The 25,607-nt window shown below is 44.5% G+C and overlaps 1 protein-coding gene and 1 long non-coding RNA gene across 5 annotated transcripts in view; both read left to right on the top strand.

The window, feature by feature from the left end:
* Positions 1 to 12,474: 12,474 nt before the first annotated feature.
* The window catches only part of SMYD3 (SET and MYND domain containing 3), a 781,274-nt gene continuing 768,141 nt past the window's right edge, over positions 12,475 to 25,607 (top strand). For 3 of the 4 annotated variants that reach the window (XM_082702359.1, XM_082702357.1, XM_082702358.1), the window contains exon 1: positions 12,478 to 12,729. In XM_082702359.1, the coding sequence (XP_082558485.1) occupies positions 12,566 to 12,729 (164 nt within the window). In that variant the 5' untranslated portion in view covers positions 12,478 to 12,565. Of the gene's footprint in view, positions 12,730 to 25,607 lie in introns of all 4 variants that reach the window. The other variant, XM_082702360.1, reaches the window with a different exon arrangement.
* Positions 12,748 to 20,778, top strand: LOC309849620. Its single transcript, XR_014303783.1, has 3 exons — positions 12,748 to 13,439; positions 19,156 to 19,271; positions 20,536 to 20,778. It is a non-coding gene; the product is annotated as an uncharacterized lncRNA (long non-coding RNA).

Raw genomic sequence — 25,607 nt, 5'->3', positions numbered from 1 at the left:
GATGAAGCCTCACATTGGACTCTTTGCTCAGCGGGGAGCCTGCTTTACCCTGCATGCCATTTCCCCTGCTTGTACATGCTCTCTGTCTCTTGTTCACTCTCTCTGATAAATAAAATCTCAAAAGAAAAAAATTCTCCCCTTCCTCCTCTGGCTCTTCTCCCGTGCCCCTCCATGTAAGATCACTCTCTCTATCTTAAAAAAGAAAGATCCCTGAGAGAACCATCCTAGGAGGATAAGCACTGAGACCCCACCATTCATTCATCTGTCAAGTCTTTGCATGCTAATTATGAGCAAAGCAGCATTTAAGAGTGCAGGAAGATGGCAGTTTGCATGCCCCATGTCGGTGGACACCTGCTGATGGAAATTCCTGCTGCCCAATATCTGCTTCTGAGATCAAAAGTCTTGTATACCTTTTGCCCAGTATGGATCCACATAGAGCCCTCTTGCCACAGCGTTTGGATGTTGAGCTTTTCTCGCAGTGTAGATCATCTACTCTAGCATAAACAGCTGATCAGAGCCTTCAAGTTCTCTTGGCTCCAGTGAAAGACTTTGATCCTTGGTCCAGGCACCTCTTGCCTGTCCTGGGTCCTGTTGTATAGCCAAAAATGACAATGAGCAGTGAATGAAGAAAAGAGATCTATATTAATCAAATGCCATGTGTAATCTTAACTGGGAATCTGAATTAAATACATAAACAAAACATTTATGAGACTACTAGCAGAACTTTTTAGGTGAAATGATGGTATTTTCCCGTCAGTATTTTATTATGGCAAACATACAGTAAAATTCAAAGAATTGAGAGTGAGCACTGTTTATCACCACCTACATTCAGTCTTCAACATTTTACTATACTAGCTTTATTACATACCTGTTTATCCAACCCTTTACTCAACCATTAATCCATCTTATGGGGGGGGGGGCATTTCAAAGTAGCTCCCAGCATCCAGAACTGCCAGAGCTCCTCAAGGTCTCCAGGATGATGGGTAGGATGGGTGAATCTGATGGGCAGAGCCTGGGGCTTGACTTGGACCCTAGCTGCATAAGAAGCTTCAAACTGACAGTATTGGTTCTGTTCTTTAACACAGACAAAATAACAGTGGTTTAAACAATTTCCATGTCTCTCTCATAGAAATGTCTAATGAGGTAAACAATTCAGGGCATAGAGGTCTTCCTTTCACATTCCCACATTTTCTGAGATACCATTTTTTATTCATGGTGGGAGGTGGCTCATGGGATATTCCTCTAAGATTTAGGATAGTTGGCTTTCTGAATCGGGGAATGGGTCATGTCTGGGTAGCCGAAACCACATCCTAGAACAGGAAAGACTCTAAGTAGAGAGTCCAGCATGTTTCCCCTGAGAACTATTCTTACTCTTTAGTAATTTGGACTGTTTTATGGTAGAATTATCTCCTGGTTTTCTGGAACTCCTTATGACATGCTATTTAATTAAGTAAACACTTTGAGTTCCTTCTATGTATCGTACTTAGTGCCAATGTACAATGTGATTATCTTAGCAGAGTTGGTAGGGTGCTGTATGCAGGCATTATCCTATAGTCACAGACTGAAGAGTTTTAACTCAGAAAAATTGTTCTTTTCATATTTCTATGGTGTTTTGAAGATTTTTCAAAAATGCTTTCTTGGGATTTATTCTCACCACTCTGAAATATAGTATCATCTTCACTATGCAGTTAATAAAGGGCTTGGAAAAATTACCTAACATCACATGGAAGAACTGGGATTCAAACCTGTTTTTGAAATTTTCACCCACCACTCCTCCTCCTACACCACAGCCATTTCTAGACTACCTCAAGAAGTGTCAAAAGTCTGCCTCTCCAGGTTATGGGAATCAGGCTATTATTACAATCCCCAATCACCCCACAGATTAGTCACTAATTGAAGTATAAAATGTACCTTTGATGAGGGATCAGAAGGCTAGTTGAAGACAAAGCAGAGGCTGATCCTCTGCAACCTCCCTGCACCCTCACTTCTGGGTGGGATATGGGTGACATTCTTCAGGGACCTCCCAACTATCTTCATGTTAATGCCTTGCTAGAGGGGAAAAAAAACATGCCAATGGCATGGCCTCTAGTACCTTATAGGTCCTCTTTAGCATATGAAAGTTCTTTTGAAAACCTCCCTTTTTCCTTACCTCCCCCAACCCCAGATTATATAATCAATTGCTCCTCACAACCCTAGTGCAGCTCTTTCTGTCCATGGGACCTGTCCCCATTCGTGCTTTAATAAGCCACCTTTTTGCACCAAAGGTGTCTCAAGAATTCTTTCTTGGCCATTGGCTCTGGACCTTACCCCACTGAACCTCACATTAATTCCAAAACCACATCACTTTGCGCCCACCTTGGGGCTTTGAGTCTTTTCATCTGGACTCTGAGATTTGGTGCAAATTTGTTGAGTACTTTTCTCTTCCTTCCAGGGGCTTTTCAAGGAGTACAGTCTTATACACTCTTACTGAAACATTTTCATGTTGATTGGTCAGGCTGCAATCCTCTAGCCCATGGCTACTCTCCGGGGAGGAGAAAGCCTGTCTTTTGGCTGGAAGTTAATACCCTGGCCAGGATGGTAATAAGACCCAGACACTAGATGCCCTCTCTTTGCTTCTGTCCTTATACAAAGGACTGTCTGGGCACAGGACCGTCATCTAAGTGACTAGCTCAGCTGCCAATCCTAAGACTCCCATGTGAGGTTTCCTCCTGGTTGATATAATGCAATCCCCTCCACTTCTCTGGTCTAGCCATTTCTGGCTGTGGGACCTCCTCTGGAAGCTGGCTGAAACCAATACCTGATGGAATAAAGCTCAACTTGGAGGGGTCGCTGGGTGGCTCAGTGGGTCAAGTATCTTTTAATTTTTTAAGATTTTATTTGGGGCGCCCAACTTGGGGGGGGTCGCCTGGGTGGCTCAGTGGGTCAAGTATCTTTTAATTTTTTAAGATTTTATTTGAGGCGCCTGGGTGGCTCAGTCATTAAACATCTGCCTTCAACTCAGGTCATGATCTCAGGGTCCTGGGATCGAGCCCCCCATGGGGCTCTCTGCTCAGCGGGGAGCCTGCTTCCCCCTCCCCCTCTGTCTGCCTCTCTGCCTACTTGTGACTTCTCTCTCGGTCAAATAAATAAATAAAATCTGAAAGAAAAAAAAAAGTCCAACTGGGGACCATTTCCTAGTTTGCTATAAAGGTCATATATGCTGGAATGCCATTTAGACCTTGATGGATTTCCATCTTTACTTCCATCAATGTCCTCTACTAGCTACTTAAATTATAAATTTGGGTAATTTCCCTAGTAAAATTTTTCTAGCGTTCTCCATGGGTTAAAAATGGCAGGTAGATAATACAGCTTTCAGGGTATAGGACAGTATTTCAGTCCATTCACCAGGCACCCATTGGTAGCCTAGGATGAGAAGGGGAAGGGGAAGCATCCCTTCCAGGCCTCTTAAGGCAGGAATGCCTCAGGGGAAGGCAGGATTGTGATCAATAGTGATTGATTTCTTGTTTGAGGGATGCTTCTGGTTGCTTTTGACACACAAAACCTCTGACATGTCCTGCATGGGAACACTATGGGAGTTGGGTGGGATGGGAGCGTGGTAGATTTTGGTAATGGACCTTCCCTACTTTTCCGGGAGCACTGATGAAGTTTTAGAATATAAGTGAGGTCCAGGGCCAATGACCAAGAAAGAATTCTTGAGACATCTTTGGTGCAAAATGGTGGTTTATTAAAGCAGAGGGACAGGGCAGGTGGGAAGAAAGAGCTGCTGCCCTGGGGTTGTGAGGGGTGGCTGATTACATACTATGGGGTTGGGGAAGGTAAGGAAAAGGAAGGGTTTGACAGAACTTTCATGTACTAAAGAAGATATACAGGATACTGGAGGCTTTGCTATTTGTCAAGTTAAGGTTGTTTTTCCTTTTAGTAAGGCATGGGAGCTTCCTGGAGGAATGTCGCACTCCTCCTATCACACGTCCTTGTAAATAAGCTTTAGGTTTAGAAGAAATTCAGCTTTATTTACATTTCCCTCTGCCTCAGCCTCCCTCAATATTATGGAGGGGAAGATGATGTTAAGGCTTCAGGAACTGAGTTATGGGTCTCTGGAAGTTAGGCTATTGGTAAGAAAGCTTCTTCCTTGTCAATCCCTTGGATATTTGTAAACTGAGGGAGACTCAGGTCTTGCAGGATTGTGATCTCTACAAGTTAACTATTTGTTTTTCCTTTAGGGAAGCCAGAAGTGCCTGAGGAATGTCACTTATAACCCATGCAGGGGCGAGGAGGGTGGGGTTGCCGGATGCCAGCTTCTGCCTTGCCCTCATCTTGCTTTGGTTCCCTCATTAGCATGAGCTCACTAGGCTTCTCCACCCCCAAGGAACTCTCCCTTGGGGTGCCTTTTTAACCCACTGGAAACAACTGGGATTGCAAAATTTAGGAAAGGACAGATCTCCTGTAATGCTGCATGGTCACAGTGGGCTCTGTCAGCTGGCTCTTTCCTGCAGGAAACAGGGCAAAGAGACAGGTACCCTAGGTCCTCCCAGGCTTTCAGGGCTCTAATCAGGACCCAGACCGAAGGTCCTCTTGGAGAACATGTTTGGCTAGTGAACTCCCTCCTGAGATACTGGATAATTATTTAACTGAACAGGCCTCTTCTGAATAAACCTAGCTTGCTGGAGGAAGCGCAGCCCATTCCAGACAAAGGGGACTCTCGACCCTCTCCCCATTCATTGTTCTTCCTAATAGATGTGAGGGCTTCTCCCTCACTTATTTCCCAGGTTAATGGCTATAATTGGAGCCAGCTGTGGCTAGTCTACCTCGGGGTGAGGACTTGGAGGGATATTCGCAAGCAGCTGCCAAAACCCTATTTGTTTTGAGGAAATTACCTGTCTTCTCTAGCCCATCATGGACAGCTTATTCCCCCTTGTTGGCTGCAAAACATGGCATCTGCTCCTCTGTTGAAGCTGATGAGCTCTAGAACCAGAAACACTTCCTCTGCCATCTGGCAGCACTTTGCCTCTTCTGCGTTCCCTTCACCACCTGTTTCTGCATCAACTTGGATGTGGCCTGCACAAGTTGTGGCCTGCTTCTAGACCATCCTTGGCAACTCTGATACCATTGATCCTCTTACTCCAAAGAAGAGCAACCCTTGGACCTTACACCACCCACTTCAGATTTCCCCACCAATGTCCCAATTAAAAATTGACAGGAGAAAATGGACTTCTGTTTTTTATTTTAATTTTTTAAGATTTTATTTGGGGCGCCTGGGTGGCTCAGTCATTAAACATCTGCCTTCAGCTCATGTCATGATCCCAGGGCCGTGGGATTGAGCCCCGCATTGGCCCTCTAATTGGCGGGATGACTTCTCCCTCTCCCACTCCCCCTGCTTGTGTTCCCTCTCTCACTGTGTGTGTGTGTCTCTCTGTCAAATAAATAAATAGATAAAATCTTTTTAAAAATGGTTTTATTTATTTGTCAGAGAGAGGGAACACATGCCGGGAGGAGCGGCAGGCAGAGGGAGAAGCAGGCTGCTGGCTGAGCAGGGGTCCGATGTGGGGCTCGATCCCAGGACCCTGAGATCATGACCTCAGCGGAAGGCAGATGCTTAACTGACAGCCCTGCAGGTGTCTGTGAAATGAATTTTAAAAGAGGATCCAGGTGGGATATATTCGGTATTTAAACTAATTTCAGTTCATTGCTTTAAGGTAGACATGTCTTAGGGCACCTGGGTAGCTCAGTTTGTTAAGCATCTGCCTTCGGCTCAGATCATGATCTCAGGGTCCTGGGATCCACCCCCACATTTGGGGAGAGCTACTCAGCAGGAAGCCTGCTTCTCCCTCTCCCTTTGCCCCACCTCCCACTCATTTCCCTCTCTCTCTCTCAAAGAAAAAAAGAAAAGATAGATGTTATTAAGGGTATCAGCATTAAATATGAAACTTTTATTCTACCATGATTTATTGGAGGTCAAATGAGTTCGTGATTCTCTGTTGCAGTTTGTTAGCAAAAAGGTAACTTAAAATGATGGTTAATCTCAGCTCTCTCAAAGTTGTGCTGGGTTGATAAACGACATTGAATTCATTGGACATCTCGGTCTTTTCCAAATGAGATAAAACACTAAAGCATTGAGTACTGGAGGTTTATGCTGTTGACTCCTTATTGCAAAAAACTAAGGACACTTGAGTCTCTTGGTAAACATGCTTTGTGCTTAAGTGATTCATAAATTTGGCATCTAAAGTGTTCTGGTGGAACAATTCACAATGGGTTACTACTTAGTTTTCACTGGAGAGGGAATTTTCTAAGAGTGAAAAATTTTGCCAAATGTCATGAAGACTAATGAAAATAAGAAAAGCAGCTCTGTAGGTAGAAAAGTAGATGATGTGGGGCGCCTGGGTGGCTCAGTGGGTTGAGGCCTCTGCTTTCGGCTCAGGTCATGATCCCGGGGTCCTGGGATCGAGCCCCGCATCGGGCTCTCTGCTCGGCAGGGAGCCTGCTTCCTCCTCTCTCTCTGCCTGCCTCTCTCCCTACTTGTGATCTCTGTCAAATAAATAAATAAAAATCTTTAAAAAAAAAAAAGAAAAGAAAAGTAGATGATATAGGAAAGACGATGTTAAGGTTTGAAGCTGATAGCCGAGAGAATTCTTGAGACATGTTTGGTGCAAAAAAAAGTGATTTTATTAAAGCACAGGGACAGGACTGGTAGGCAGAAAGAGCAGGGCATTGGGGTCTTGAGGAGTGGCAGAATATACACTCAGGAGCTGGGGAGGTAAGGAAAAGGGAGGTTTTCTTTCTTTCTTTTTTTTTTTTAAATATTTATTTATTTATTTATTTGACAGACAGAGATCACAAGCAGGCAGAGAGGCAGGCAGAGAGAGAGAGGAGGAAGCAGGCTCCCTGCTGAGCAGAGAGCCCGACACGGGGCTCGATCCCAGGACTCTGAGATCATGACCTGAGCCAAAGGCAGCGGCTTAACCCACTGAGCCACCCAGGTGCCCCTCTTTTTTTTTTTTTTAAAGATTTTATTTATTCATTTGACAGGCAGAGATCACAAGTAGGCAGAGAGGCAGGCAGAAAGAGAGAGGAGGAAGCAGGCTCCCCACTGAGCAGAGAGCCCATCTCAGGGCTCTATCCCAGGACCCTGGGATCACGACCTGAGCCGAAGGCAGAGGCTTTAACCCACTGAGCCACCCAGGCGCCCTGAAAAGGGAGGTTTTCAAAGGAACTTTTATTTGCTAAAGAGGACCTACAAGATACTGGAGGCCTTGCCATTGTCAAGTTAAGGTTGTTTTTCTCCTCCAGCAAGACATCAACAGGAAGACAGTTGGGAGCTTCCTGGAAGAAAGTCACACACATCCCACCCAGCAGTGGGGGTGTGGGGAGGTTGCAGGAGGTCAGCCTCTGCTTTGTCTTCTGCTAGCCTTCTGCTCCGTCATCAGTAGAGTTTGTTAGAAAGATATAAGGAATGGGAGAATACATTTTTGTTGAAGATTAAAGAAGGTAATTTTGACCTAAATAAGATGGTTGTTTGGAGAGAAATGGCTTGGGGCAAAATCTGAATGCAAAAGAAAGTTGTAGAAAGTTCGTGAAGGGAAGGGTGCCTGGGTGGCTCAGTGGATTAAGCCTCTGCCTTCGACTCAGGTCATGGTCTTAGGGTCCTGAGATCAAGCCCCGCATCAGGCTGTCTACTCCACACAGAGCCTGCTTCTTCTCCCTCTCCCTCTGCCTGCCTCTCTGCCCACTTGTGATCTCTCTCTGTCAAATAAATAAATAAATCTTAAAAAAAAAAAAAAAGGAAAGTTAGGGAAGGGTAATCTTTGGAAAGGAATTTTACCTGTGGTCAGGATGAACTAAGATAGAAATAAGTGGATTTTAAAAATACAGTGGTATTAAAAAAAAAAAAAAAGTACAGTGGTATATAAGATTGAAATTCTCTGTTCAAAAGACAAAGCTTTCTTGGACCCCTGAGTGGCTCAGTAGGTTAAGCAGCTGCCTTTGGCTCAGGTCATGATCCCAGGATCCTGGGATGGAGCCCCGCATTGGGCTCCCTGCTCAATGGGGAGCCTGCTTCTCCCTCTGCCTTTCTTTCTCTCTTTCACAAATAAATAAGTAAAATCTTAAAATAAATTTAAAAAAAAACACAGCTTTCTTGAATCGTTGGTATGCTCTTCATAAGAAAATGTGAAAAAAAGATATATTTTTTTTCTTTGGTCTGCCCCTGCAAAACCCCCAGTTTCTATTTTTGTCTTTATCAGGTCTTTGATTCCTAATCCTATTTAGGCACAGGCTATAAAAACTTTCTAAGGTTTTAACAAACTTCCCAAGATTTAAATTGTAAATGAGTGTCTTTAACTCATTAGGTCTTTTTATTTGGTATGGTAAGTTACTCTGGAAGTACTGTTAAACAAATGATAAGCCTTAGGTTACATTTGGGTAAATGCTCTAACTATTCTAGAAATAATACCCAGTTCCTAAAGTTTCTTGATTTTTTTAAAGCTTTTAATTATTTATTTGACAGATCAAGAGAGTATAAGCAGGGGGAACAGTAGAGGCAGAGGGAGAAGCAGTCTCATCACCCTGCAGGGAGCCCGATGTGGGGCTTGATCCCAGGATCCGGGATCATGACCTGAGCCGAAGGCAGATGCTTAACCAACTGAGCCACTCTGGCACCCCTAAAATGTTTTTTTTTTTTGTTCTTGTTTTTGTTTTTTAAAGGTTTTTATTTATTTGAGAGAGCAAAATCATTCACAGTGGGAGAGGAATGACAGAGGAAGAGGGAAAAGGGAGAAGCAGACTCTCCACTGAGCAGGAAGCCCAATGTGGGACTCAATCCAGGTATCCTGGGATCATGACTTAGCCGAAGGCAGACCTTAACCAACTGAGCCACCCAGCTGCCCCAGTTCCTAAAGTTATAATATATTCTGGTATAAGATCATCACTTAATATTTTGATTATTAAAGTGTTAAGTGTTATAGAAATAATTGATTTCCTTGCCAGACTTTTAAAAAAAGATTTTATTTATTTATTTGACAGACAAGATCATAATTAGGCAGAGAGGCAGGCAGAGAGAGAGAGAGGGGAATGTAGGCTCCCCGCCGAGCAGAGAGCCCTATGTGGGGCTTGATCCCAGGACCCTGAGATCATGACCTGAGCAGAAGGCAGAGGCTTAACCTACTGAGCCACCCACGCACCCCATTGGCAGACATTTTGTAACCTCTCCTCAGGTTTTGTTTTTTTTTTAAAAGATTTTATTTATTTATTTGACACTGAGAGAGAGACAGCAAGAGAGAGAACACAAGCTGGAGGAGCGGGAGAAGGAGAAGCAGGCTTCCTGCTGAGCAGGGAGCCCAATGCAGGGCTGGATCCTAAGACCCTGGGATCATGATCTGAGCCGAAGGCAGACACTTAAGCACTGAGCTACCCAGGTTCCCCCTTTCCTCGGATTTTTAACCATGTCCATTTTTTAGTCTTTTGCCATTTATAGTTTTTGTAACTCTTGAGTGAAACATTGCTTGTTCTCTAACTGTTCTTCCAGACTAAGAAAACTTTCTCTTAAGACATCACTGATACATAGAAATAATAAAACGAATTGAAGCATTTAACTTTTCTCTCTACCTAAACCTTCTGAAATTCAAAGGATCTATCAATAAGTATTCTTTCTTCCATGGCAATCAGAGTCATTTGCCCAAGTTCAATAGAATCTGTTCTCCTTATAACAGGACACCATTAGAAACATTGGTTATTTTACCAAGGCTTTAACTCTAATGTCATATTTGAAAGAGATATGCACAGACTCAGATATGACCAAACAGTTTTAAGGAACTAAGGAAGAAGTTACAGAAGATGAGAACCTCCACCTGCAACAACCATGAAGATTTAAGGATCAAAATTGTTCAGGGGGCAAATGATGAGGATTCAGAAGGCTAGATGAAGACAAAGCACAAGCTGACACCCTTAGACCTCCCTCCCTCCCCCTACCCCCACTCTGGGGTGGGATATATGTGATATTCTTCCAGGAAGCTACCCAATAAAACCTTGGTCATGAGCCCCTTGTCTTGGTGTATATCAATGGGTCCTATGCCTGGGGATGTGTGGTGTGATGAGGGAGAAGAAATCAAGCTGAGGACAAAGCATTCCTAGGTGGGATGTGTGTGATGTTCCTCCAGGAACTTCCCAACTATCTTCATGTTCATACCTTGCTAGAGGGGAAAGCAACCTTAACGTGACAATGGCCAGGCCTCTACTACCTGGTAGGTCCTCTTGAAAACCTCCCTTTCCCTTACCTCCCGCAACACCCAAGTATATCATCAGCCACCTCTCCGTAGCTCTTGATGCCCACAGGTTCTTTCCCTGTTCTTTAATAAAACCATTCTTTTGCACCAAAGATGTCTCAAGTATTTTCTTGGTCATTGGCTTTGGATCTCACCCCACCAATCCTCACCTACATTCCCAAATGACATCAAGTGGGTCATATGCTTGGGGAATGATTGCCAACGTGTATCTTGGGGAGTAGAGATAATGGAAATTTCCAAAGGAATTTTTATTATTTTATTTTATTTTTTTAAAAGATTTTATTTACCTACTTGACAAAGAGGCAGCGAGAACGGGAACATAAGCAGGAGGAGTAGGAAAGTGAGAAGCAGGCTTCCCGCTAAGCGGGGAGGGTAGTGTGGGGCTTGATCCCAGGATCCCAGGATCCCAGGATCATGACCTGAGCAGAAGGCAGACACCCAATGACTGAGCCACCCAGGTGCCCCTCCAAAGGAATTTTTATATGTTAAAGTAGACTTTTACAGGATCCTGATGGGTTGTTATAAGATTGCCTTTTGCCGTTAGCCAAGTATTAACATCAAGGCAGCTGAGTCCCTAGAGGAATGTCACCCTGTGTGTTTCAAGGACTTGTCAATGGGCTGTAGGTAGTAAGGAAATTTAATAATTTTATTCTGCCTTTGTTTCCCACATCAATAATGATAGTGTGTTGTTGTTTTTTTAAGACTTATTTATGGCAGGGAGGCCAAAGGGAGAGGGGAGAGCAGCAGATTCCCTCCTGAGTGGGGAGCCAGTAGTGGGGCTTGATCTCATGACCCTGATATCCCCGTATAAGCAGAAACCAAGAATCTGATGCTCAACCCACAGAGCCACCAAGGTGTCCCTCATACTGTAGTCCTGTAGGATATTGTTTTTATTCTGAGGAAATACATGTGACGGAGTTTTGGAGTGTTGTTGAAATCCAGTCCAGCAAGAACAAATTTTCTTTTTTTAAAGATTTATTTATTTGACAGACAGAGATAGAGAGAGATAGATATCACAAGCAGACAGAAGGGCAGGCAGAGACAGGGGGGAAGCAGGCTCCCCATTGAGCAGAGAGTCTGAAGTGGGGCTCGATCTCAAGACCCTGAGATCATGACCTGAGCTGAAAGCAGAAGTTTTAACCCACTGAGCCACCCAGGTGCCCCCAAGAACAAATTTTTGAGATGTGTTTGGTGCAAAAAAAACCACGTGGTTTTATTAAAGCACAGGGATGGGCCCTGTGGACAGAAAGAGCTGCTGTACTGGGTTTGTGTGGAGTGGTTGATTATATATATATACCTGAGAGTCAGGGGAGGTAAGGAAAAAGGGAGGTGTCTAAAAGGACTTTTCACAAACTACATAAGACCCTAAGGACACTGGAGGCCTTGCTACTGCCTAGCTAAGGTTGTTTTCCCCTCTAGCAAACCATTAACGTGAAGCTAGCTGGGAGTATCCTGGAGGACTGTCACACACCACCCACCCAGGAGTTGGGTGGTGGGTCGCAGGGGTCAGCTTCTGCTTTGTTCTCAGGCTTCTGCTCAGCACAGGTGACAGCACTTAATTAAGAAATGAGTTATGAGGGACGCCTGGGTGGCTCAGTTGGTTGGGCAGCTGCCTTCGGCTCAGGTCATGATCCCGGCGTCCTGGGATCGAGTCCCGCATCGGGCTCCTTGCTCGACAGGGAGCCTGCTTCTCCTTCTGCCTCTGCCTGTCATTCTGTCTACCTGTGCTCACTCTTCCTCTCTCTCTGAAAAATAAATAAATAAGATCTTAAAAAAAAAAAAAAAGAAATGAGTTATGAGCAATCATGCTGTCTGCAGCTTACTTTTAAACGATTCAAGAACAGACCAACATCCTTTCACCGGGTTCAACAACAATACCTACATACCTGGGGAGAGAAAATGAGCAGAAATGGTAAAATGCCAAGAACGGTCTGATCTCGGAAGAGGGTATAGAGGTATCCACCGCACTGTTCCCTCACCTCTCCATCTGCATACAAACTATCCTAACTGAACGCTGGGCCAGTGTGTGTAACACCGCCACTCCTCGCGGAGCGGCTTGGGGACCGACGGTGGCCGGCCCTGGCAGCCCGGAGGCACAACCCCACCCCGCGCGCCGCTCCGGCCCGCCTCGCCCCGGACCGGGTCTGGGCATGCTCAGAGGCCCCGCGCGCCCGCCCCGCCCCGCCCCTCGGGCGTACGCGTGCGCGTACGGCGCAGGCGCGCGGCTCCCCGCTGCACGCGAGACGCCAGCTGCCGGACGCGGCGGACCGCTGAGGTGCGGACCTGAGGTGATGGAGCCCCCGAAGGTGGAAAAGTTCAGCACCGCCAACAGGGGAAACGGGCTGCGCGCCTTGGCGCAGCTGCGCCCCGGAGAGCTGCTCTTCCGCTCGGATCCCTTGGCGTACACGGTGTGCAAGGGGAGTCGTGGCGTCGTCTGCGACCGCTGCCTCCTCGGGTACGTGCGGAGCGCTGTCGCCCACCCGAGCCCTCGGCGTGCGGGGGACGTAGTGGGGCTGCCCGCCGGGTCGTGGGTGCGGGACGCTGCCGGGTCGTGGGTGCGCACGTTTGGGGGTTGCTGCCCAGGTGCTCAGCCCCGCGTTTTCCGGGGCGCGTCGCGGCTGGCAGGGGACTGGGTGCGAGGGCTGGGGGGCGTCCCAGGCTCAGCCCCCGTCCCTCCGTGGGGCCGAGCCGGACCCGGTAGCACCCCCCGCCCGTGCCCCCGGGCTGCCGTAGGAACCGGAGGGAGCCGGCGGGGCAGAGCTAAGGGGCAGCGTTGTGCTGCGGGTAATTTTACCGGGGAACCAAAAGTCTGTGTCCCGGGCGGCACGCTTCATCGGTGCGGCCCCGGAGGTCACAGCTGGCTGGGGGTGGTGGTGGGGGCGCAGGGATGTGTGCCAACCGGGCTCGGTAGTCGGGACCCGCCAGGAGAGGACCCGGCTGGCAGGAGGCGGAAGAACCTCGCTGTTTACCGAACACTTTCCAGGGTCCAGGTTGTGTTCCGCCTGGAGCTCCGGACATGAACGGGGCATCCCTACGGAGCGCATCGGTGAGAGCGAGAATTACCTACAGCGAATCCGAAGGGCTGAACTAGAGATGCAGTGCAGTGCGGTGGGAGCCCAAGTTACCGAGGTTCCATGGTGTGCTTTGCCTTTAATGGCTGTGCAGGCAAGTCTAAGTCTTAACCATCTTTCGGGATGCGAGAATTCCTGCGAAAGTGTTTCATAAGCCTGGAAGCCCGGGGCCAATGTAAAGTGCTATGTTAAAGCAATTTATGGAAACACGGTGTGTGTGTATACACACACACAGAGTCGTAGGACTTGTGTCGAGCAACTAATGTTACTGAGCTCCTATTATCTGCCAAAGAGGAGATGGGTGGGATGATTTTCCGCAGGAACACCCTTCAGATCTCCTAGCCTGGGATTTGGGTGGGTGGAGGTGAGGAGGTAGTTGCAGAATTCAGATCGGTAGCTTGACCATTAATCTTAACCAGTTCCTCTTTTGATTCGTAATTGAGGAGTTTATTTATTTAACTTTGCATTTTAAAGTTACTAAGTAACAGTAACAATTGTATCTGTAGCTTCCTGATATGACCATAACAGTAACAGTAAAAAATATCAGTTGACAGAGCACTTTCAAGTTTTTGTAAACGTCACAACGTAAAAAAAAGTTTTGAAAACAGTTAATTTAGGACTCGACTATTTGCTGAAGGCCTCCAGTTGAAAGTTATAAATCTTTGATTCTTTTTTTTTTTTTTAAAGATTTTATTTATTTATTTGTCAGGCATAGAGGGAGAGCCAGCGAGTGAGCACAGGCAGACAGAGAGGCAGGCAGAGGCAGAGGGAGAAGCAGGCTCCCTGCCGAGGAAGGAGCCCGATGCGGGACTCGATTCCAGGACGCTGGGATCATGACCTGAGCCGAAGGCAGCCGCTTAACCAACTGATCCACCCAGGCGTCCCAAGATCTTTGATTCTTATTCAAGCAAAGTGGAGAGCTGGGCTCTTCTTGCTCCTGATAAATCATCTGGGGATGTATCTCAAGTTTGAATAGAAAACTGGCTGCCCTATAATAGTAGAGTAGGTGATGGAGAGCGGAGGTGTGGGTTGTCTTCCAGATGAGATCAGACTGGCAAAGTTATTTAGTCGTTGAGATGGAGAAGTTTTGGAATTAATACATGATGACAGATGATTCACTGAATTATCAGAGCTGAACTTGAGTCATGTGATACACAAATTGTCTGTTTTCCAAAGTAGACTATACAGACCCAGCTGTTGGTGGGTGGGATGCTTCTTTATTTACTATGCTATTTCATTACTGTTGGCTATTACTCCTATAGCTCATTAATGAGACATTACTTGGTTAGTAATGCTTTAAGCAAAAAAGGAATTTCATGTAAGAGCATTGGGGAGATCTCAGCATTACTTTGAGGTCTGGAGGAACCCCAGTTCTGAAAGTGGGTAGGAACCAAGGGGAGTTCCATAGTCAGAATTACACTTCAGAAGTAGTTGGAGTTGGGACCTGGGGAGTACGTCATTTGTGATGCTGCCTGGTAGTGCTAGCTTCTCCCACATGTGTTACCAGCACCGCAATCCTGGGCCCTGCTGCCGGTACTCTTGCCACTGCTGTGGGGAAACTGAGTATTGTTGGAATGCTGCTTTCTCATCCATGCTTTTTTGTGGTATTAGCTTCTGATTCAAAATCCTCAGTGGTGTCTTGGGTTAGCTGAGACTGGGTCACTGCCTGCATCCTCGCTGCAAGAGAGTTTGAGAAGGTGACTGTTAGGACTTCTTGGCTTTTAGGAAAGGAGGCAGTCTCTGTTCCCACCAATATGCATTATAGTGGGAGAATTAGCAAACATAAAATAAGAAAGGGATATCAGTAAATACCATGCCCTTACTAGGATATAGCTGACCTAAGCTGTGGTAGTAGGTGCTCAGTTGAACACTTCCGTGTCAGTGGTTAGTATTTCTGCAGTGCCTAGTTGGGAATCAGCACAGCCTGAAAACAGTGTTAGAGAAATCAAACTGTGGTGCACTGTTTGGTGCAGTTTTCTACTACAATTGAATGATCATCACTGGGGTAAAGTTTCTGTGTTCTTTCTCACCTTGTAAGTAAAATTTGTTTGTTCATCATCAGTTGTGAAGGCCTCGAGTGTAGGTATTACATCTTTCAATTTTTGTAGCCCCAAGTGCCTGACACATAGTAAGCTTTTAGTTTGTGTTAAGAACATCTGGCTGGGGCGCCTGGGTGGCTCAGTGGTTAAGCCGCTGCCTTCGGCTCAGGTCATGATCTCAGGGTCCTGGGATCGAGTCCCGCATCAGGATCTCTGCTCAGCAGGGAGCCTGCTTCCTCCTCTCTCTCTCTCTGCCTGCCTCTCTGCCTACTTGTGATTTCTCTCTGTCAAATAAATAAATAAAATCTTAAAAAAAAAAAAATTTAAAAAAAAAGAACATCTGGCTGAATTTTCCTCTAGCTGTTCTTGCCTTTCTGCTGTCTTCCATTTGAATTAAATGGAATGAAAATACTCATTTGTAACACTAACAGTCTGGGGTGGGGGTGGCAACATAAAATAACAGATTTATTGTAATTTATTATTTCATTCTACCCGATTTCCTTTGGTCTTGGGCTGTTTGAAAAGGGCTTTAGTTCTCACATATTGATTTTTATTAATAGAGAAACTTGAATGAACCCGCTTCATGGCTTTTCTTCCCTTTTTTCTCTCAGTAAGGACTGGTCTTTCATCGTGTGAGTAGAAAAAAAATGAAGTATGTAAATTGCAAAAAGATTAAATGATATAAAGTTGTGACCTGAAATAATTTATATGATCCTTTTTCTGCAGTGGGGCTCACCTCTTTAGTTTGACCTGGAAAAGATTGACAAAGGGTTACTTGTGTTTTCCGTTTTCATAAACCCGGCATATAAAATTCCACTGTAATTATTTTGTTTGTAGGTCTACCCACTTCAGTGACCCAGTTCTCTAATCTTATATCCTTGGAGCCTAGCACACAGGAGATGCTAACAGTTAAAGTTGTGAAGGGATAGTATTTAAGGCAATTTTAAGTCACTGTATGTTTGTTTTTGTTTTCTAAAGTTACAAGTTGCCTGTAGTTTCTGATCAAGAACTTCCTCTGACATACTCTGATGATAGTTTCTTTTCTTGGGTAAAGAGGATATGATTTCTCTTCCATCATTAAGGCTGAGCTTGAGGCTTAGTGCCTTCCAACAGGGAGGAGGATGAATTGGAAATTGAAAGTTCATCTTTTCCAGCCCTGAGAAAGCCCTGGTAAATTATGGGAAGAAAGGGGACAAAGGTAGGGAAAATAAATTACGAGAAAGACAAGTTTGGGGATTTTTTGGAAAGATCTTTTTTTAAAATTTAATTTAATTTTTTAAAAAAGATTTTTATTTATTTATTTATTTGACAGACAGAGATCACAAGTAGGCAGAGAGGCAGGCAGAGTGGTGGGGGGAGTTGGCTCCCCGCTAAGCAGAGAGCCCGACTCAGGGCTCAATCCCAGGACCCCGAAATCATGATCCGAGCCAAAGGCAGAGGCTTTAACCCACTGAGCCACCCAGGTGCCATGAAAGATCTTTTTTAAAAAAGTAATCTCTACACCCAGTGTGGGGCTTGAACTCACAACCCTAAGATCAAGAGTTATACACTCTACTGACTGCCCTTGAAATATCTGTTTTGAGTTTCCTCATCTGGCCCGAGTTTTGGAGTTGGGGTGAGTGTGTTCAATAGGTTGAGGAGTCAGTCAAAAGTAGAAGGCCTTTGGCTGTGCTCCTTATTTGGAATTTTGGGGGGTGGGGATAGTTGTGTGGGGTGGTGCTGTTCCAACTTGGAGATATAGCACAGCAGTGGTAGAAGGAAGTGGCTAGACAGATGAGCCTGTGGTAGCAGGGGAGTCTGAAATGCTCTCATATCACCGGGTGGGGTGTGGAGGAGCTGGTGGGACAGCAGGCATCACACAACTCCAGACTGAAGGTCAGGGTCATGGATACAGCGCTGGGAGCAGACATGACATTTCAGAAGGTGAGATGGCAACAGTCCAGGTATGGGACATGATCACCTCTTTGCAGCAGAGGTCAGTGAAGATCCACAGAAATACCAAGATCCTAGGTCTTCTTGCACCATAAGATTGTGTCCTTTAAGCCCCATTTGGAGAAAATTTACCTGAAAGCACCTATTTAAACCAGCTCGGGTAAGGAATTAAACTTAAATGTCTGAAGAGACAGAGATATTTGGCAAATTTTAAGTTTCTGGCTATTTCCTAGGGTGAGTATTCATGAGGAAGTTTAGACTAAATATAGAAAAAACAACCCCATGTCCATGAGACAGAGTTGATCAATTAATAGAAAATAAAGCAGCTACATTTGAGCTGCAGTGTGGGTAGATATGACCAGGCACTAAAGGGCAAGAAAAGAACACTGTGGTGAGTTGATGTAATCCATCTCCGCCAAGGACTGAACCTGGGGGAAGGCAGGACACCTTCATAGACTGAGGTCGGAAGAAGAATGCTAGAGAAGGTGGCAGCCGCGATGGAATGTTTTGAGGACAGCTAAGGAAGTGGTTGCTGAGTAACTCAGTCTTAGAGAAGAGAAGGTTTGAAATACCCTTCTAGAAGAGTGAATTGCCTCATGGAATGTAGCATAGCTGGGAAGTGCTGGGGGTCCACATCAAACTTGTGTTCATTTATTTAGAGTGAGAGCAATTAGCACAGGTGTGCTTTTTTCTCTCTCCATGGTCAGCTCCTTGACTATGAAATTTGGGTGTATCCAGGATTTCCAGGTTTAATGGATGGAGAGTGGGAGAAAGAAGTGGAAGTCGTAGGCAAGGGAGGTAATCAGGCACCATGATTTTCGAGCAAGGGACTGAGGCCATAAGGTTGATGGACAGTGGAATGTGATGGACTTGTGGGGTTAGAGGACATGGTGTGGTCAAGGAAAAGGTAGAGTGGTCGGAATGGGAGAACTTGAGATATATCTATATATCTATGTATCTATATCTATATATTTATTTATATGTGTTTATATATGTATGTATAGTAGCGTGTGTTGGAACAAGAGGGTTTAAGGTATGGCAGAAAGTACCTGAGATAGGGAAGAAGATTGTTAAAATGATCGGGAAACAGAGGCTGAGGTCTTAGATCGATTGATCCTTCCTTTCTTTTCTCTTCTCTTTTCTTTCTTCTTTTTAATGAGAGAGTGCATGTATGAGTGGGGTGGGGAAGGGGAGAGGGAGGGAGAGAATCCCAGTCAGGCTACACGCCCAGCATAGGGCCCCAGCTTGGGGCTCCATCTCACCAACCTGAGATCATGACTGGAGTCAAAATCAAGAGCTGGATGCTTAACCGACTGAACCAGCCAGGTCCCGTGCCCCCCCCCCCCGCCCCCTGCTTTTATATAGGTGAATTTTCTAAGTAAGTGAAGTTACCAAGAACATTAACATTAAGCATTGGAATGAATAGTTTCAACAAAGGCAAAATTCTCACATTTGCTTCCTGAGCCAAGATTTAAGGGCCTGGTAGGAAGAGCCACATGGGGACAGGGAGGCACTCACCTCTGTTTAAATAATGGGTGAAAGGCATTCTGTGGGTTTATGGCTGGTCAGTACCAGGTGCTGGCAAACTGCTGTCTTGTTACAGACTCTCCTTGGGGAGGTGGAGGGTGAACTGTGAAGGTCCTCAAAGAGTAGAACCTTGAGAAATGGCTTGAAGTCAGGATTTGCAGATGCCTGGCACTGGCTAATGGAGTCCTGAGGTTCAAGGAAGGATTGATAACGAGGGGGGTTGGGAAAGGACTGTGGATATGACTTCCATTTTTCTTTTTAAGTCGGAGTTATAATTCCTGTTTCTTTTGCTTCTTCCTTTTCTTCTGCAAGGAGGTTTGGGAAAGGGCGGTATGGCAGAGCCCTGAGCCTGAAAACATTTGGTCCATGTGAATGCTACAGCAGAGGATGTTCTTAATCAGACAGGATGACCTGCTTTGTGGATAGCAGTAAGTTTTTCTCCTTCTTCAGACAACCTGGCGATTGTTCAGAGAACTCAGGAACAGAGCAGCTGTGGGGTGGAGACTGGTGCTTGGAACTCAGCAGTACAGTTGGCCTCACCAGGGGTGATGTGGCTTCTACTGGTACAGAGTGCCTGGTTTGCCACCAGTAGAGGAGGATCCTGAGTTCCCCAAATGGCAGGACATATTTGGGACCAGCCAGCCAGCCGGTGTCAGGTTTTTATCGTAGACCCTTTTGTAACGGGGAGGGATCACTGATTTGTTCTTTTTGGAACTTTTCCTGCCCTTTGATCAGCCTTCTCTACCTGTGCTGCCATCTCTGAGACATACTGACAGGTTTCTGTAGACCTTATCTGGTTGCCTCTGACTTTCACAGGACAATTGAAGCAATGGACTAAAACCTGTGGTTTGACTGCTGTTGACTACACTGTCATTTGAGACAACTGATAACATAGAGCTGTGTTTCTCAAGCTTTTCAGTCTCAGAACTCCTTTACACTCCTAAAAATTGAGAAGGATTTCATAGGAGGGGCTTTAACAAACAGTTATTTAGGATTCTGAATAGGTTTTACTCTGAGTACTTTACTTACGTGGCTATCTCTATGATTTTATTGCATAAAAAATTAAAACTGACAACTTTTGAAAATATGTATTTAAACAGTTATTACATTTTAACAGTTTTTAGTGAAACAGACTATATTTTCTGAAACAAAAGAACACTTACAGAGAGTTGCTTGCTTGACATTTTTGTGTATCTCTTTAATGTCTGACTTAATAGAAGACCTTTGGATTCCCATAACTGCTTCTGCATTCAGTATTTTACAAAATGTCATATAGCCTCTAGAAAACTCGACTGTACACTCATGGGAGAATGAGAATAAAAAAGGCAGAAAAGGTGTTAGTATTATTAAGAAAATAGTTCTGACTTCATGGGTCTCCTGAAAGAGCTTTGGGGACTTCCATTGGTCCCTGGACTGTATTTTGAGAACTACTGTTAGAAAACACCGGACCTGGGACACCTGGGTGGCTCAGTGGGTTAAGCCTCTGCCTTTAGCCCAGGTCATGATCTCAGGGTCCTGGGATCAAGCCCCGCATCGGGCTCTTTGCTCAGCAGGGAGCCTGCTTCCCCTCTCTCTCTGCCTGCCTCTCTGCCTACTTGGGATCTCTCTCTGTCAAATAAATAAATAAAATCTTTAAAAAATTTAAAAAAGAAAACAGTGGACATGTCTTTTTTTTTTCTTTTTCTTTTTAAGTAGTCTCCATGCCCAGTGTGGAATCCAGTGCAGTACTTGAACTCAGGACACTGAGATCAAAACCTGAGCCGAAGTCAAGAGTTGGACATTTAACCGACTGAGCAACCCAGGCGCTATTGGACTTTTTTTTTTTTTTTTTTTTAAATCATTTTCAGAGGCTAAGGTTTGTTCCTAATGTATGCTGTGAACCAGTGAACAAAATTTGGTTCTGGTTTTCTCAATAAATAAGGATATATTTTGGGATCAGGAATGAAGGTATGGACTTAGTGCTGCCTAGTTGGGATGAGTTAGTCAATTTTTGCTTTTTGTCTAACTTTAGGCTCGTTCTTAATTTTTAGCTGTCAAGGAGAGATGGGTCTCCTGTATTGGATACGGCCAAATATGGGATGATGATTAACCTTGATTATCAAGGGAAAGTAAGAGAGCTAGCTCCCATTTACTTGTCACCGCAATATATGATGATTGAATATTATTATTCAGTAGCTAATATTTATTATCACTTAGCAATACCAGGCATGATTTTAAGTGCTTTACTTTGTATTATTTTACTTAATTCTCATAACAACCCCCCAAAAGTATCTATTATGTTCCTTATAAACACAAATATAGACCATTCATATACTTGCAGGAGTGCAATTTGATAGGACCTGTCAACTGAGCACTAGGTTTTCTCAGCCCTGCTTGGTGGAATTCTGACAGAATTACAAATAACAGTGGCTGCACAAGGATGCTTAGTATAGCAGTTTGATAATTAAAAAGGGAGGGAAAATTTTTAAAAAAGATTCTATTTATTTATTTATTTATTTATTTAATTTTTTTAAGATTTTATTTATTCATCAGAGAGAGAGAGAGGGAGAGAGAGTGAGCACAGGCAGACAGAATGGCAGGCAGAGGCAGAGGGAGAAGCAGGCTCCCTGCCGAGCAAGGAGCCCGATGTGGGACTCGATCCCAGGACGCTGGGATCATGACCTGAGCCGAAGGCAGCTGCTTAACCAACTGAGCCACCCAGGCGTCCCTAAAAAGATTTTATTTATTTAACAGAGAGAGAGAGAGCTCAGAAGTAGGTAGAGAGGCATGCTGAGAGAGGGGGGAAGCAGGCTCTCTGCTTAGCAGAGAGCCTGATGTGGGGCTCAATCCGAGGACCCTAAGTTCAGGACCAGAGCCAAAGGCAGAGGCTTAACCCATGGAGCCACCCAGGTGCCCCAAAAAGGGAGAGAAAATTTTAATGTCCATTAATAGGGGACTAGTTAAGTTATGGTGTAGCCATGTTATACTGTCCAGCTGTTCAGATGGAAATAGATCCATTTTTATACATTTGGATGGCTGTCCATGACACACTGCTATGTGAATAAAGTTGTAGAACAATGTATATATTTTAAATAAATCTTTGTGTGTGTGTATGTGGGTGTGTGTATGTACTTGTATGTATAGGAAAAGTTTGGAACAACACCCAGAATGTGATTACTTCTAGAGAATAGGACTTGGAGGTGGGAGGGAAGATATTCCTTTGTACTTTTTATATTTTGTATCCCCCACCCCCAAGCTTGTATCCTTTTTTTATAATTAAAATTTTAAATAAACTTTGAGAACATCTTTCTTAGATTTTGTTTCATTTTGAAATTGTAAGAAATGGTGTGTGCTGCTTGGGATGAAGAGTCCTTACTAATGCTTGCCAGCTTAGGTTCACTTTTCTTTCTTTTTTGAATCAGTTGATTAGACTAAGAGTGAACCTCTTGACAGAAAGTGAGTTAGTTCTTTGGCTGGCCTCAGTGGCCTTAGAATTTGAACTGAGAGAAGTAGAACTCCTGTTCATAGTCCTAATGATAGTCTGCCTCTGCTCAAGCCTGTTGTTTAACTTTTCCTTGGTATTCCTGAGACATGTCAGTATTCATTACTAAACTTTATTCATCGCCTCCCCCACCCTGGCCTCGTGAGCAGACAAGATGACTCTGTTTCTTAGCCCCCTTGCAGTTTGACTGGGGTCCTGTGATTCCTTTTTGGCTAGTGGAGTGTGGGCTGGAGATGATACAAGCCATTTCTGAGTCTGCCATGAAACATCCTGTGCATTCTTCCTGCCCTCTCTTCCTTGCCTTGAAGTCTGTGGAGGCCATGAGTGGGTTTGGAGAAACAGGCATGAGTCATGTCATGGAGGAGAGCTGCTCTGGGGAATTGCACTTCGTGCCTCAGAGTTAGTGGGAGCTAGAGATGAACCCCGGTTCAGTCACTAAGAGCAGCTCTTCTTTAACTTTAATGTGCAAATAAATCTCTCACAGGTTTGGTTCAAGTGTAGATTGTGATTCAGTAAGGTCTGGGTTGAGTGTGAGGTTTTGCATTTCTGACAAGCTAAAGGGGCTGGTTTGCTGATTATACATGAGTAGCAAAGACTTAAGAAAGGGTTAAATTAAATGGCATGTAGCCCACTCTAAGTATTCAGTAAAAGCACTTGTCAAACGGATACTCTAGCATCCTGAAATAGCACTGAATATGATGAAAAGGAACTAGGGAGTCTACATTTATAGTCAAGTGTTAAATTATTCCCAAGTACATCTGTATTCTTTCATGTATCATGGGCTGTAATTTATTATTGTATGTGCAGAAAATATGTGAACTCAGAACCTGGAGTTATTTTTGTTTTTTAAATATTTTATTTATTTATTGAGAGCAGAGAGCGCAAGTGGGAAGAGGAGCAAAGGGAAAAGGAGAGCAGATGCCCCGCTGAGCAGGGAGCCTGTGGGGGCTCGATCCCAGGACCCCGAGATCATGACCTGAGCCAAAGGCAGATGCTTAACTGACTGAGCCACCCAGGCATCCCAGAATCTGGAGTTGTTATTATTTTTTAAAAAATATTTTATTTATTTATTTGAGAGGGAGAGAGAGGAGAGAGAGAGAGCATGAGAAGGGGGAGGGTCAGAGGGAGAAGCATACTTCTTTCCCAGCAGGGAGCCCGATGCGGGACTCCAGGATCATGACCTGAGCCAAAGGCAGTCGCTTAACCCGCTGAGCCACCCAGGAGCCCCTGGAGTTATTTTTAAGATCATTTTGAACATACCATAATTTTGGTATTTGCAATTATATGTTTCTCTAGCTACTTCCATGAAAAAGTAACCTCTTTCCTTTATATTTAAGATTTTTTTTTTAAAGATTTTATTTATTTATTTGACAAGGAGAAATCACAAGTAGATGGAAAGGCAGGCAGAGAGAGAGAGAGAGGGAAGCAGGCTCCCTGCCGAGCAGAGAGCCCGATGCGGGACTCGATCCCAGGACCCTGAGATCATGACCTGAGCCGAAGGCAGCGGCTTAACCCACTGAGCCACCCAGGCGCCCCTATATTTAAGATTTTTTAAAATACTTTTGTTGGGAAAGAATTTCAAATTAACAGAAAAGTGGCAAGAATAAGAATGTGCCCATGGGGCACCTGGGTGGCTCAGTGGGTTAAAGCCTCTGCCTTCGGCTCAGGTCATGGTCTCAGGGTCCTGGGATTGAGCCCCGCATCAGGCTCTCTGCTTAGCGGGGAGCCTGCTTCTTCCTCTCTCTCTCTCTGCCTGCCTCTCTGCCTGCTTGTGGTCTCTGTCAAATTAAATAAAATTTTTAAAAATCTAGTGGAAGTCACTCCATATTTGTAGAATATTTTTCTTTTTTATAGCTCTGTAATACTGTTTTGTGTATGTGCCATAGTTTCTAATTTCCTCTGCTTGACCATTTATCTAATTTCTAGTATTTTGCAATTGTGAATAATGCTGTAATGAATAATAACTTTGCATTTAAACATATTTTTGTTCTGTTGCAGGTGTATATTCAGTGTAAATTTCTGGAAGTGGGAGTGCTAAGTCAGAATGTTAATAGCTATGTGGGATGGTACCATTTTTACATCTCTACTAGCAATGTATAAGAGTACTTGTTTCCCTCAGCTTTGTAGACTAAGTGTCTGGTTAGGCTTTTGAATTTCTGGCTATTAAAGTTTTGCCAGTCTGATGGGTGAGAAGTGGTGTCTCAGTATAGTTTCATTATGCATTTAAGTTATATTATCAGTAAATTAAACATCTGTTTTTTTTAAACGTTCTTACTTTTTGGGCACTTGGGTGGTTCAGTTGGTTGGGTGACTGCCTTTGGCTCAGGTCATGGTCCTGGAGTCCCAGGAGGGGGACATTGGGCTCCCTGACCAGTGGGGAGTCTGCTTCTTGCTGTGACCCTCCCCTCTCTCATGCTCTCTCAAATAAACAAAATCTGTCAAAAAAATAAACGCTTTTATTTATTTATTTATTTATTTCTTAGAGTTTTTTTTTTTTTTAAACGATTTTATTTATTTGACACACAGAGAGATCACAAGTAGGGGGAGAGGCAGGCAGAGTGGGGGCAGAGACAGGTTCCCTGCTAAGCAGAGAGCCTGATGTGGGGCTTAATCCCAGGATTTTGAGATCATGACTTGAGCCTGAAGGCAGAGACTTAACCCACTGAGTCACCCAGGTGCCCCTATTTCTTGAGTATTTGAGAGAGTCAATGAGAGAGAGAGCATGAGCAGAGGGGAGGAGCAGAGGGAGAAGGAGAAGCAGACTCCCTTCTGAGCAGGGAGCCCAACACAGGCCTCAGTCCTGGGACTTTGGGATCATGACCTGAGCTAAAGGCAGATGCTTAACCAACTGAGCCATCCAGGCAGTCCTATTTTATTCTTTTAAAATTTTTATTTATTTCAGAGAGAGAGACAGAATACAAGCATGAGTAGGGAGAGGGATAGAAGGAGGAGCAGACTCCCTGCCCAGCAGGAGCTGGGCATTCGAGCCCAGTGTGGGGCTCAATTCCAGGACTCTGGGATCATTACCTGAGTTGAAGGCAGAAGCTTAACTGACTGAGCCACCAAGGTGCTCCTCCTTTTTTATTTTGTAAGGAAACTCTGTGCCCAATGTGGGTCTTGAACTCATGAACCTGAGATCAAGAGTTGAATGCTCTACTGATTTATCCAGCCAGGCACCCTGTTAAACATTTTTTTATATATGTAAAGTACATATGTATATATTTTTGTGAGTTGTCTATATATATCTTAAAAAAATTTTATGTATGTATATCTTTTTACCATT

This window comes from Mustela nivalis (assembly GCF_964662115.1).
Source record: "Mustela nivalis genome assembly, chromosome: 16".
In the NCBI taxonomy this organism is placed as follows: domain Eukaryota; kingdom Metazoa; phylum Chordata; class Mammalia; order Carnivora; family Mustelidae; genus Mustela; species Mustela nivalis.
This window is presented reverse-complemented; position numbering and strand designations above follow the sequence as displayed.